Source organism: Harmonia axyridis, chromosome 3, assembly GCF_914767665.1.
Source record: "Harmonia axyridis chromosome 3, icHarAxyr1.1, whole genome shotgun sequence".
NCBI lineage: Eukaryota > Metazoa > Arthropoda > Insecta > Coleoptera > Coccinellidae > Harmonia > Harmonia axyridis.
Window position 1 is genome coordinate 8,991,068 of NC_059503.1, and position 12,775 is coordinate 9,003,842.

At 35.6% G+C, this 12,775-nt stretch overlaps 1 protein-coding gene across 1 annotated transcript; it reads right to left on the reverse strand.

Annotated features, from left to right (window-relative positions):
* Window positions 1-11,490: 11,490 nt before the first annotated feature.
* LOC123675195 (ejaculatory bulb-specific protein 3-like) lies at window positions 11,491-12,281 on the reverse strand. The gene is made up of 2 exons (XM_045610508.1): window positions 12,054-12,281; window positions 11,491-11,768 (listed from the first exon to the last, which is right to left on the reverse strand). The coding sequence occupies exons 1-2, from the start codon at window positions 12,238-12,240 to the stop codon at window positions 11,563-11,565; spliced, it is 393 nt and encodes a 130-aa protein (XP_045466464.1). The 5' UTR covers window positions 12,241-12,281; the 3' UTR covers window positions 11,491-11,562.
* Between the last annotated feature and the right edge of the window lie 494 nt (window positions 12,282-12,775).

Consider the following 12,775-nt stretch of genomic DNA (forward strand, 5'->3'; position numbering starts at 1 on the left):
CTACTATAGAGTTTGTACAAAGTGTACAAAATAGTACTTTAAATTCGTTGAAGTATAAATCTCAAATTTTTAATATTTTCTTCGGAATAACTTAAGAAAACTTGTCATCCTTTGGCGGCGCTTATGACAGTTGATACCCTCTGCCAGGCACCCCTAAGCTATTATGATTAGAATTATGCTTTCGATATAGTGTGTGTGCCAATTGCAACTTTTCGAAAAATATAATAGTGTTAAAATAGCGAAAATAATCTTCTGTAAGGAGATGATTTTTGGAGCAAATGACCAGGAACCATTCGTAGTGTCACACTAATTGGCAGAGCTTTTTCCTTGATCTTGCTTGAAAGCTATTGAATTTCTGAATTGGATCCAGAAATTAAGAGAAACATTTTAATAAAATAACAAATATCTGAATTACCAACAAAATCAAATCAACGAAAATAGTTTTTTTCGATAAGAAGTCCAGATGACAGACAAATTATTTTTCCAAGTATGAATTGTGGATATGAGATCACTAAATTCGTTATTGAAATACTAAGTAATAATAATTTCAGTAAGATAGGAATATCAATCTCAAACGATAAGCAGAAATGGACGAGCTTTCATCAGAGCTTTATCAAGAAATCCACCTGAAAAGTTCAGATCCATTAGGAAATCAAGAATTTAAGTTAATCCGAGAAGTTTTAGAATATTCCAGAACTAGATTTGATATTTTAATAAACTGAATTGAATGAAAATATGAAAAAGAGATGTTTTTCAATTTTAATAATAGTAGCATAAAGTTTCTCGGCCAACTTGAAAGGAATCCTTCTAAACTTATCTATAAACCATCGTGAATGAGAGTGCTGAAAATATACATATCCTTTCCAAACTAATTTCAGGGTTCTGCATCTTCACGGATGAAAATTGTAGAGATGCAAGGTCATTGGAAATTTATGAAATAGTCGAACAAACTTCGCGCATAATTTTCAACCAAACCAACTTTATCATTCAATGGTTTCCTACCCAACCTAAAGCATCCACAAGATTATCTTGCTGATAAATAAAATTTATGTCAATCGAATAATCCATCGTTGTTTTATTGCAATTTAAAGTTCTGTAGCTCTAAAAAAACACCCTTTACATTGGTACAGTGTTTTTGGTTACATAAAAGATGAAATATTTTCAATATTACTGAGCATAATTGTCGAAATATCGAATCCTACTTGAAACTGGAAATCATCTATCGAAATTAAACAGACTTTCCTCCTCGATTGACCTTTTCCCAGTTCTCGATGAATAATAGACAAACGCAAAGGACGAAGTCATCCAGGAGTAATTCCTTTGTTTCCCAGCCTCCGAAACTCCGAGCTATTTCGGAATGAAAGATCTTATATATAACGGACTTAAATTTTCCAGAAACGAAAGGAATATGGATTCTTAACGACCCACCACTCTCGGAGGAAATAAAGGGAATTTTTATCTGCATAATTATTTTACCTTCTCGGGAGCATTCAGGAGAAGAAAACGGACGCTATCTGTGACTTCCACTTTTTACTCCTTATTCCTATCCGAGGCGGCTTGGCTGCGTCTCCTTTCATGGAATTATGAGTTCCGACAGTTCTTGACAGTCGATTAACGCCTGATTTTATTTATGATGTTACCCTCGAATCCTAATACCTTCCTAAATTAAAAAGATATTTCTTCCTCGCTTTTCAATAGTAAGACGGCAAATATTAAAATCGCATCGTCTGGAGGCAGCTTTGACGTTCTATTTTTGAAGTGGGAGACGAAGAAGAAGAAGAAGAGGGGGATATTAGGTATTGTGTGGGGGTGATATTGGATGGAGGGGGTGGCTTCGACAGTGAATATTTAATTAGAAGGTGGTAGGAGGAGGAGGTGGGGTGAGATGTTCGATTCTAGATCAAAGGAGGGTGCACTAATAAGCTGCAGAATAAGTCTTCTATAGTTTTTTTTATCCATAGATTATTATCGCTAACTTTTCTTCGTATAATTATCTGTTGGAAAAAGCCAAGATGGGAAAGTCGTAGAACTAATTGATAAGTTTTAATCACAATAATGAATAATAGAACATTTTCACATTAAAAAGATATACTAGAGGTGACTCGTGACATAAAAGACAACGCTTCAGAGGAGACAGATGATTATATGGGAATTGATAGTTTAAAATATCTTAGGATATTAGTCTCAGAGCTTCAGCGTGATCATCGATAAAATGGTGAAATTATGATCTACTCTATGTATTCGGAATTATAGATTCTCGATTATTTGGTTTGAAACATCGTGTGGTTGGTAATATCATTTCAACCAATTTTTTTCAGAGACGATAGGCAGACCAAGCACTAAAAGGAACTATAGAGAGTTTTTTTTCGAGGTATATAACTTTCAGTTGGCATTACTGTTCAAGATAGCGATCGATTCAACAGCTGTCAAGTGATCTATTCTCAGTTTGGTTTGGCACTTCATCATGAATAGACTCACGCCTGAACAACGATTGCAAATAGTGCAATTTTATTTCGAAAATAATGGTTCTGTGCGAAATACGTATCGCGCACTACGTCCATTTTATTTTGCTTAGCAATGAAGCGCACTTCTGGTTGAATGGCTACGTCAACAAACAAAACTGCCGCATTTGGAGTGAAGCTAATTCTCAAGTGTATGTCGAAACACCGTTACATCCAGAAAAACTGACTGTTTGGTGCGCTTTATGGGCTGGTGGAATCATTGGTCCGTACTTCTTCAAAAACGATGATGGCTAGAACGTTACAGTCAATGGTGATCGGTATAGAGAAATGATTACTAACTTTTTCATTCCTGAATTGAACAATCATGATGTCCAGGAGCTATGATTCCAACAAGACGGCGCAACATGTCACACAGCTTGAGCCACAATCGATTTATTGAAAGACACATTTGGTGACCGCCTAATTTCACGTTTTGAACCTGTGAGTTGGCCTCCAAGATCTTGTGATTTAACACCGCTAGACTACTTTCTGTGGGGTTATGAAAAGTCATTGGTCTATGCGGATAAGCCACAAACCGTTGACCATTTGGAAGACAACATTCGCCGTGTTATTGCCGATATACGGCCACAAATGTTGGAAAAAGTCATCGAAAATTGGACGTCCAGATTGGACTACATCCGAGCCAGCCGTGGCGGTCATATGCCAGAAATCATATTTAAAATGTAATGCCACCAGATTATCTTGCGGATAAATAAAATTCATGTCAATCGAATGATCCATCGTTGTTTTATTGCAATTTAGAGTTCTATAGCTCTAAAAAAACTGTTGTTTCTGTACAGAATTATGGAAATATCAATTTTAGAAAAGTCGATACCTAAAGTCACAGGAGATGAAATGGTTCCTTATTGGGTGCTAAAGAATTGATTTGAGGGTTGAGAACGAAAAACTTGGCAACTAAGAAAAACCTTAAAACTTTTTTCAAAGTTACGCACATATCAGAAATAATTTTCATCTCTAGAATATTGGTCCATCATTTCTAATAATGTATCTTGGGTTTCATTCGAAAATAGGAGTCTGAGATTTCTACAATGAGCGTTTTGATATGATCAGAATATAAAAATAAATTTCGAAAGCTTTGACCATGAAGTTAAGTATAAGAATTGGTTCCTGTGTCACTTTGATTCCTCCTCAGTGCACAATAAATATATGAATTTTGAAAAGTGCAATGGATGAACCTTAATCGAATATTTTACTTTCGGAATAATCCAATTTTAACTGCGTGTATCTGAGTTCAAAATTCCACTGAACTCTAATAACCTTTTTCTCTTGAGTTGTGATGTTGGATATAATGAACCCTTCTGTGAATTTTACGTGTGTTTTTTCCACAAATTTCATTTAATTATCTCTCAGAGCTAGCGTGGAAAGCACCGAACTCGACTGGAAAGCATACAGCTGACTGAATATAGACGTATTTCTGTTTTATTATTTCTAATAATAAACCTTGCGAATTACTCTCAAGAAAAAACTCAACCTACCCTGAAATTCACACACTTCACATCTGAGAGGATAAAAGGAGCTTCAAATTTATGACAACTGACAGTAATGACAATTAATTAATGCCAACAATGAAATAAATGCTGAGAGAAACATTTTCTATCCTATAAAAGCCAAGCAGAATATCTCTACAGTACAAATTTCTATGAGAAAGAGAACATTTCATACGCATTAGAGTTTCAAATATGCGGAATAGCAGTATAAAAGGCTTATGCAGCAAACGCCTCAGGATTTTCTGAGAAAATAATAAGGAATCCGATTTTCTCTAATTAGTAGCTCTGTTACTTGTGAGTTGAATTCAATTTATACCTGATTAAGTTGCCAGAACTACAATGTTCATATTTTACGAAACTTCTGCCTCTCTTGCAGTGGAAAATTATTTACCTGAATAGTTCATGAGCTCAGGGCCGGGCCCCGGTTATGTTTTCAGTTTTTTCAAAGATTATAACTCAATCCAAATTCATTGAATTCTGGATATTCTTCCAATTTTTATTTCGAATGAATCGATTTAATTGGATTGAGTAGGTTTTAACCGATGAAAATTCATTTAAATTCAAATTAAAAAAAAACAATTTACTACACAGCAACTCCTTCAGATTTAAGATTTGGAATAACTGTTATTTCAAATAGCAGTTATTAAGTTACTGTTATTTTAAATAGCAGTTATTAAGTTACTGTTATTTTGAATAACATTTATTAAATAACTGTTATTTTGAATAGCATTAGTACCTCTTATTGGAAAAGTCTATAGTTAGAAACTATTCCCGGCTCAAGATTTTGAATGTACAGCCCTCAAGAATTAATTAAAAACATGCACACCATCAGTAAAGATCTTTCCAATTTATCTTCAAACTACCAACTGAAATTTCTGCTAGCCCTACATGTTCTGAGGTGGCTACAACGCGCTATTGACACAATGACGTGTTGTTAATGAGTTTCAGTCTACATCGTGATACACTTGTTAGCAATCACGCTTCCCTTCTACAACTACTGCAGCACGTAACTTCGGCAACACATTTATTAAAACGAATATTCGACATGAATATCGAGGAGCTCACCAATTAAGAACTTCGATGTTTCGGCTCCGTTGTTTGAGGTCCAACTTTGCTGCATTATGATTCAGTCGAATCGGATACCGTTCATTTTGGAATTGAAAATTGCGGAGAGATTGACTCAGGCATAAATATTAGGTTCGATAGTTTTGCCAGGATATACTGTTATTGGAAATTTAAGGTTTAGGCACTCACCATATTGTAAAGGGTGTTTTTTAGAGCTATAGAACTTTAAATTGTAATAAAACAACGATGGATTATTCGATTGACATGAATTTTATTTATCCCCAAGATAATCTTGTGGCATGATATTTTGAATATCATTTTTGGCATATGACCGCCACGGCTGGCTCGGATGTAGTCCAATCTGGACGTCCAATTTTCGATTACTTTTTCCAACATTTGTGGCCGTATATCGGCAATAACACGGCGAATGTTGTCTTCCAAATGGTCAAGGGTTTGTGGCTTATTTGCATAGACCAATGACTCAACATAGCCCCACAGAAAGTAGTCTAGTGGTGTTAAATCACAAGATCTTGGAGGCCAATTCACAGGTCCAAAACGTGAAATTGGGCGGTCACGAAACGTGTCTTTCAATAAATGGATTGTGGCACGAGCTGTGTGACATGTTGCGCCGTCTTGTTGGAACCACATCTCCTGGACATCATGGTTGTTCAATTCAGAAATGAAAAAATTAGTAATCATGGCTCTATACCGATCACCATCCAACGTTCTGGCCATCATCGTTTTTGAAGAAGTACGGACCAATGATTCCACCAGCCCATAAAGCGCAGCAAACAGTCTTTTTTTCTGGATGTAACGGTGTTTCGACATGCACTTGAGGATTAGCTTCACTCCAAATGCGGCAGTTTTGTTTGTTGACGTGGCCATTCAACAAGAAGTGCGCTTCATCGCTAAACAAAATAAAATGGACGTAGTGCGCGATACGTATTCCGCACAGAACCATTATTTTTGAAATAAAATTGCACTATTTGCAAGCGTTGTTCAGGCATGAGTCTATTCATGATGAATTGCCAAACCAAACTAAAAATGAATCATTTGACAACTGTTGAATCGGTTGCCATCTTGAACAGTAATGCCAACTACAAGTTATATACCTCGAAAAAAAACACCCGTTATTTATCAATTTCTTGTGAAAACTCTTTTTATTTGAGAATGAAAATATTTTATCTCATTATTTTGTTTTTTTTCAAATGTTGTTTATGGTTATTCTGCCCTGTGCCTTGTGATACCTTGTTGACATAAACTCAAACTCGTGATTTTTCATATGCAAGAATGGCTAAAGAAAATTCTCTGAAATTTATTTATAAGGTACTGAATGGGATGTTTTTAATATCCAAGGTTGCATTATTGAGTATTTGGTGGATGCTGAGGGCAAGAACTTATGAATATGCTAGTTACTCACGTAGATGATAAAACGTCAGTTTTGTTGGTAGATGTATAAGGCACAAACACCGCTAAAAAGCTTGGTTCACGTTTGTTAAAGACGACGAAATACATATTTTAGAGCTGATGACAGAATACATGTATTTACACGTACAGGATTCTCCAAAAATTAAATCTTAAATAGATGGCTAAAGGGGTAGGTGGTAGTCGAAATAAATAGATCGTAGATGTCATACAATAAACTAAGGTATTTTCAAACATTAGTTTAACATTTAAATATTAGTCAATTTGTGTCTGCATCGTGAAGTTGTTCTTGATTAAACATGTCAGTTTACGAGCCACACTCTCGTCTTTTCCGGGAGGTTTAAATTTTCTGCTTCAATATGAAGAAATCTGTGTCTGAGACTCATCGAATGCTCTCAATGACCTCTGGTGAGGCCGTTATTAGTGAAAGAAAGCGCTGAGAGTGGTTTCGACGCATCAAACACGGTGATTTGACGTCGAAGAAGGTTTTTGAAGATGCAGAATTGGAGGCAATACTTGATCAAGACTCGTGAAAAACGCAACTAAATTTGGCAGGATCATTAGGAGTGACGCAACAACCATTTGAAAACTCCTGAAAGACCTGAGAATGATTCAGAAACAAGGAAATTGGGTGTCGTATGATTTGAAGCCGAGATATGTTGAACGGCGTTTGTTTGCTTGTGAACAGCTGCTCGCAAGGCAAAGATGGAAGGGTTTTCTGCATTGCATTGTGACTGGAGACGAAAAATGGGTCCATTGGGATATTTCCAAGAGCTGAAAATTATGGGGATATCCCGGCCATGCTTCCACGTCGACGGCCAAACCGAATATTCACGGTTCCAAGGTCATGCTCAGTATTTGGTGGCACCAGCTCGGCATAGTGTATTATTAGTTGAGAAACCGACTGAAACAATTAAAAGCGATCGTTATCGGACACAATTAATGCGTTTGCGCCGAGCATTGAAAGACAAACGTCCAGAATACAACGGGAGACATAATAAAGTGATTTCACAGCATGACAATGCTCGACCCCATGTTGCGATCACTTGTTTGATTGCTTCAAAAGATGATCAGTTTTTTTAACGTAGGATTCGTTCGTTGCTCATTGCCCCGTTGTAAATTTTGATCCTTAATTTTACCCAAAAGAAAGTTCATTTCTGACCCGGGGCTCCAACCCTCAACCTCCGGCTTCAAATACGCGCTCCATCCCACCGAACCAACATAAAAAGGACAAACGCATCAAATCCGCGCTGTGACAGGGCCATACGTTCCCCGAACACATCACGCCAGTCCCAAGGATGCGCCCGCACGCTCTAATTTTAATTGCAGCGTCGATCATTCAATCTATCCCCAAAATTGCGATCGGCGAAAGATCACGCGACGTATGAATCACCGTCGAAGAACACGCGAGCGTCCCAAAGGTGTCGACGTTCCACGTCGACGAACGGAGTGAATCATCATTCCAGGGACGCCCCGCTAATTATCGGCGCTTCACGCCCTCTTTGAAGTTTTCAGATTGACGTCGATGAGATTGAAATGTTAATTTCGGTAAATGGACTCCGTGCCAACAAAGGAGGCCGATGATTATCACGACACGTCGGATAAGGGTGGAGGAGGGGGTTGTTTGGGGGCGGTTTTAGCCCGTGCGAGGATTTGTGCGGGCAGATGGAAAATAGTTGGTTTGGGGAAAATTAATCCGGGGGAAATTGGATGTGTAGACATTGAGATGTATGTGTTGGAAGATTCTATCTCGAATTTCCGCAGGTTCTAATGCATATTGAATAGATATTCAATTAGTTGAATGGGACAATTATACAAATAGGTATACCTGGAATAGAATGGGTGGATATTCAATGTTTTAGATTAACAAAAAGGTTCGCGTATTTGACCAGGTATGTTCATTGAGTAATCCTGCGAATTTCATATGAAGGTTTGTTTTAGGAAACGATGTTCGAATGTTTGTAATTTCCGAAATGTTTCAAGAGCTTGGTCAAATTTAATTTTGTCTGTAAACACGATAACTTGTGATTTAATAACCTTGATGATTTGATTAATTAACAGAATGGTTCCGGTGTAATACCTGGATGAATTATATTTTGCAATAATTCCGAAAATACTGAGCGGATTGATTGGAATCCTTGTATTTCATTATCCACAGTATTTTATAAGATTCTATCGGTGAAAAAGTAATTTCAATAATTGGTTCTCACCGAAAATGTTTGCTAAATTGACAAACTACAAAATCTAAAGAAAATGAAAAAAAACTGAAACATGTGGTTAAAATTTTAGTTCCGCACAACAACGAATCGTATCTGGTCGAGAAATTGGGTTGAGATTTTAAGTAGCTTCCTACTCGGCCTCAAAGATTTGATATAGGCCCCAACAAATTCTTGAGGCCTAGGTCTAATCTTTGGGGCTTAGTAGGATTCAGTCCCAAAGTTGCAGTTGAATGAGGTGCAATGAATGAACATACGCTGAAAATCTTTATGGGGATATAAGATTCTATCTCGAATTTCCGCTGGTTCTAATGCATATTGAATAGATATTCAATTAGTTGAATGGGACAATTATACAAATAGGTATACCTGGAATAGAATGGGTGGATATTCAATGTTTTAGATTAACAAAAAGGTTCGCGTATTTGACCAGGTATGTTCATTGAGTAATCCTGCGAATTTCATATGAAGGTTTGTTTTAGGAAACGATGTTCGAATGTTTGTAATTTCCGAAATGTTTCAAGAGCTTGGTCAAATTTAATTTTGTCTGTAAACACGATAACTTGTGATTTAATAACCTTGATGATTTGATTAATTAACAGAATGGTTCCGGTGTAATACCTGGATGAATTATATTTTGCAATAATTCCGAAAATACTGAGCGGATTGATTGGAATCCTTGTATTTCATTATCCACAGTATTTTATAAGATTCTATCGGTGAAAAAGTAATTTCAATAATTGGTTCTCACCGAAAATGTTTGCTAAATTGACAAACTACAAAATCTAAAGAAAATGAAAAAAAACTGAAACATGTGGTTAAAATTTTAGTTCCGCACAACAACGAATCGTATCTGGTCGAGAAATTGGGTTGAGATTTTAAGTAGCTTCCTACTCGGCCTCAAAGATTTGATATAGGCCCCAACAAATTCTTGAGGCCTAGGTCTAATCTTTGGGGCTTAGTAGGTATCAGTCCCAAAGTTGCAGTTGAATGAGGTGCAATGAATGAACATACGCTAAAAATCTCTATGGGGATATAAGATTCTATCTCGAATTTCCGCTGGTTCTAATACATATTGAATAGATATTCAATTAGTTGAATGGGACAATTATACAAATAGGTATACCTGGAATAGAATGGGTGGATATTCGATGTTTTAGATTAACAAAAAGGTTCGCGTATTTGACCAGGTATGTTCATTGAGTAATCCGGCGAATTTCATATGAAGGTTTGTTTTAGGAAACTATGTAATTTCCGAAAGGTTTCGAAAGACAACTCCTGATGGTTAAATTCAATTTTGTCTGTAAGTATGATAACTTGTGATTAGATAACCTTGATGATTACATTAATTAACCAAATGGTTCCGATGAAATAGCTGAATGAATTATATTTCTCAATCATTCCAACAATACAGATCCGATTGATTTCATTATCCATGGTATTTCATAAGATCCTATCTCTAAAAATTGATTTCAATAATTGGGTTTTAAAGAAAATGTTTGCTAGATTGGGAACCTACAACATCGAAAGAAAATAGAACAACTGAAACATATGTGGTTGAAATGTTGGTTCTGGTCATCAACGAATCGTATCAGGTCGAGAAATTGAGTTGAGATTTTGCGCATATATACAGGGTGTTCCGCATAATATTGAACATACAAAAATGGGATATAGGTGGAATTGGTTTGCTTCCTACTCGGCTTCGAAAATTCAACCTAGGCCCCAGGTTTTTTTAAATGCATCGCGAAGATTAGCTTTGAAATATTTGGTAATTGTTTTTTATATTTGTGGGTCCATAATTTTGTTCCTAGCAATAACCTGCAACAAATATCTATAAATACATACCAACCATTAAGATTCTAATAAAGAGAATATTTTCAGATCTGTGCATGAAATAATATTGAAGGGGTTCAAAAGCATGAAATTAAAGAAATTTTCGAAAAATTCTTGAGGCCTAGGTTGAATCTTTAGGGATGAGTAGGTATCAAACCCCGTCTACTTCCCATTTTTGTATGTTCAACCTTCTGCCGAACAACCATTTCAATCTTTCTTGAAGAATTTCTTGCCGATAGTGCTCATCAGAGCCATAGAAAACTCAAGCAGAATATTGAAAAAATTCTTTAATAACTCCGATCGATCCGATAGAGTTGAAATTAAATAAAATAAGTTTCATGCTAAATTTCGTGTTGCTCACTTCATCATAACCATAGGAAATACAAGCAAAATAAAATGGGAAAAACAATGATTTGAAATCAGTAGCTTTTGAATGCTGGATACCTCATATCTTTATACAATTCTGTGGTCTCCAAAGGTGCAGTTAGCGCATGAACGAACATACACTCAAAAGCTTCTGACTTCGCTTCAATGATATCCCCATTTTTATAAATAATTGTTTTCCTTCTAAGAATTCTGTGTTGTTTTACCTATAACATAAAAAAAAAGTCGAAACTCTGCAAAAGTTGTCACTGGTGACTCGAAATAAAAAATTTAGGACCAACGAAAAGGCCACCTAAAAAAGTTGTGACCTTTAGATCCCATTTTTTTTTTAATTGGGGATATTCATCAACCTTCATATTTTAAATATATGAGTCCAAAAGAGCTCAAGTTAAACGTTATTTAATCTCCATATAAGATGTAATGTAAGTAATGTAATTAAGTTGTACCCAATCAGTTTTTTAATTAGATAGTGAAGTTACTTTAACTTTGCTCAAAGAGGGTTCTATTATAGGTAGGCTTATGTTTCATTCGAGAACATAGGTAGATAGACAAAAAGGATATGCTTCAATTATTTATTCTAGAGTCAAAATATACATTAAATTCAAAATCGTTCACCATTTTTCATCATATTTAGAAACTGCTAAGGTCAATTCCGCCAGATTGGAGATTCTCGGCACACTTCTTGGCATATTTTCTATCAGGGTCATATTTATCCAACATTTGCTTGATGTACTCTGGTTTGTTATCCTTCAAGTATTGGGTCATCTTCTTGGCTCCTTCCTTATGCTTGTCTGTACATTTGGCACAGCAAGTTTCCATAATTTCTGGGATATGGTCTGAGAAAAACAAGTTAATAAATAATAATCGACCATTAAAGTCTTAAGAAACGTTTGGTGATGTTATTTTGTGGTGGAAAATAAAATATGAATTGCCAAGAATTGTGGGAAAAAACTTTATGAGTTGATTAAATAATTCTTTATGCATATTTTATTTCAATAAAGAGATAAGGATAATTTGAATTGAATTTGGTGTAGATACAATCAAACTTGGAAACTATCTATTTTACCATTCAATTTGCAAAAACAAAGATGATATGTAACAACAAAAATTATGCAACTTACTTTTCAATTCTTCAGCCTCTGGTGTGCAACCCTTTCCTTCCAAAAGGCAATTGAAATGATTCTGGAGTAATCTTTCATTTTTAATGATGGCATCGATGTCGATATTCTCGAATTTCGAAGAATAGAAGTCATCGCATTTCACGATTGCTGAGAATGCAACAACTGCGACAATCACAAGAGAGTACATTTTGAGGTTGTTCTGTTGAAGAAGCTACTGATGACTTGGTATAGCTCGAGGCGATATTTATAGTCGAAATATTAATTCAGCCACCAAATATACCCACAATTATTCTATCATTAGAAGACCAATTAAGAATTGTTGTGAATTGAATTGTATAAAAAATCAAGGATGGTGCTCATCGTCTTCGTTAACAATTCGAAGATGAAGATGGTGATGGAGATAATCTCCATCTTACGTAGGTCGATTAGATATATTGCATTAATAATGTGTTGTTGTATTGTGGAAAGTTTTGCACGTTATATTTTTTGTTTATTACGTGACCAAAACCATGGAAAATTGGAGAAGAATATCAAGAAATTACCGAATATTGCCGTATCCATAGAACCGATGTAGTTGAAATAAAGGTGTTGATATAAAATGAAAATTTTCAATGAATATCCCAGCTGGTAACATAAGAGAAATCATGGAATATTCAAGAAGAATATTGGAAAATAAATACCCAATTTTTTCCATGATTTCAGATATTCAGATATTTCAGTGA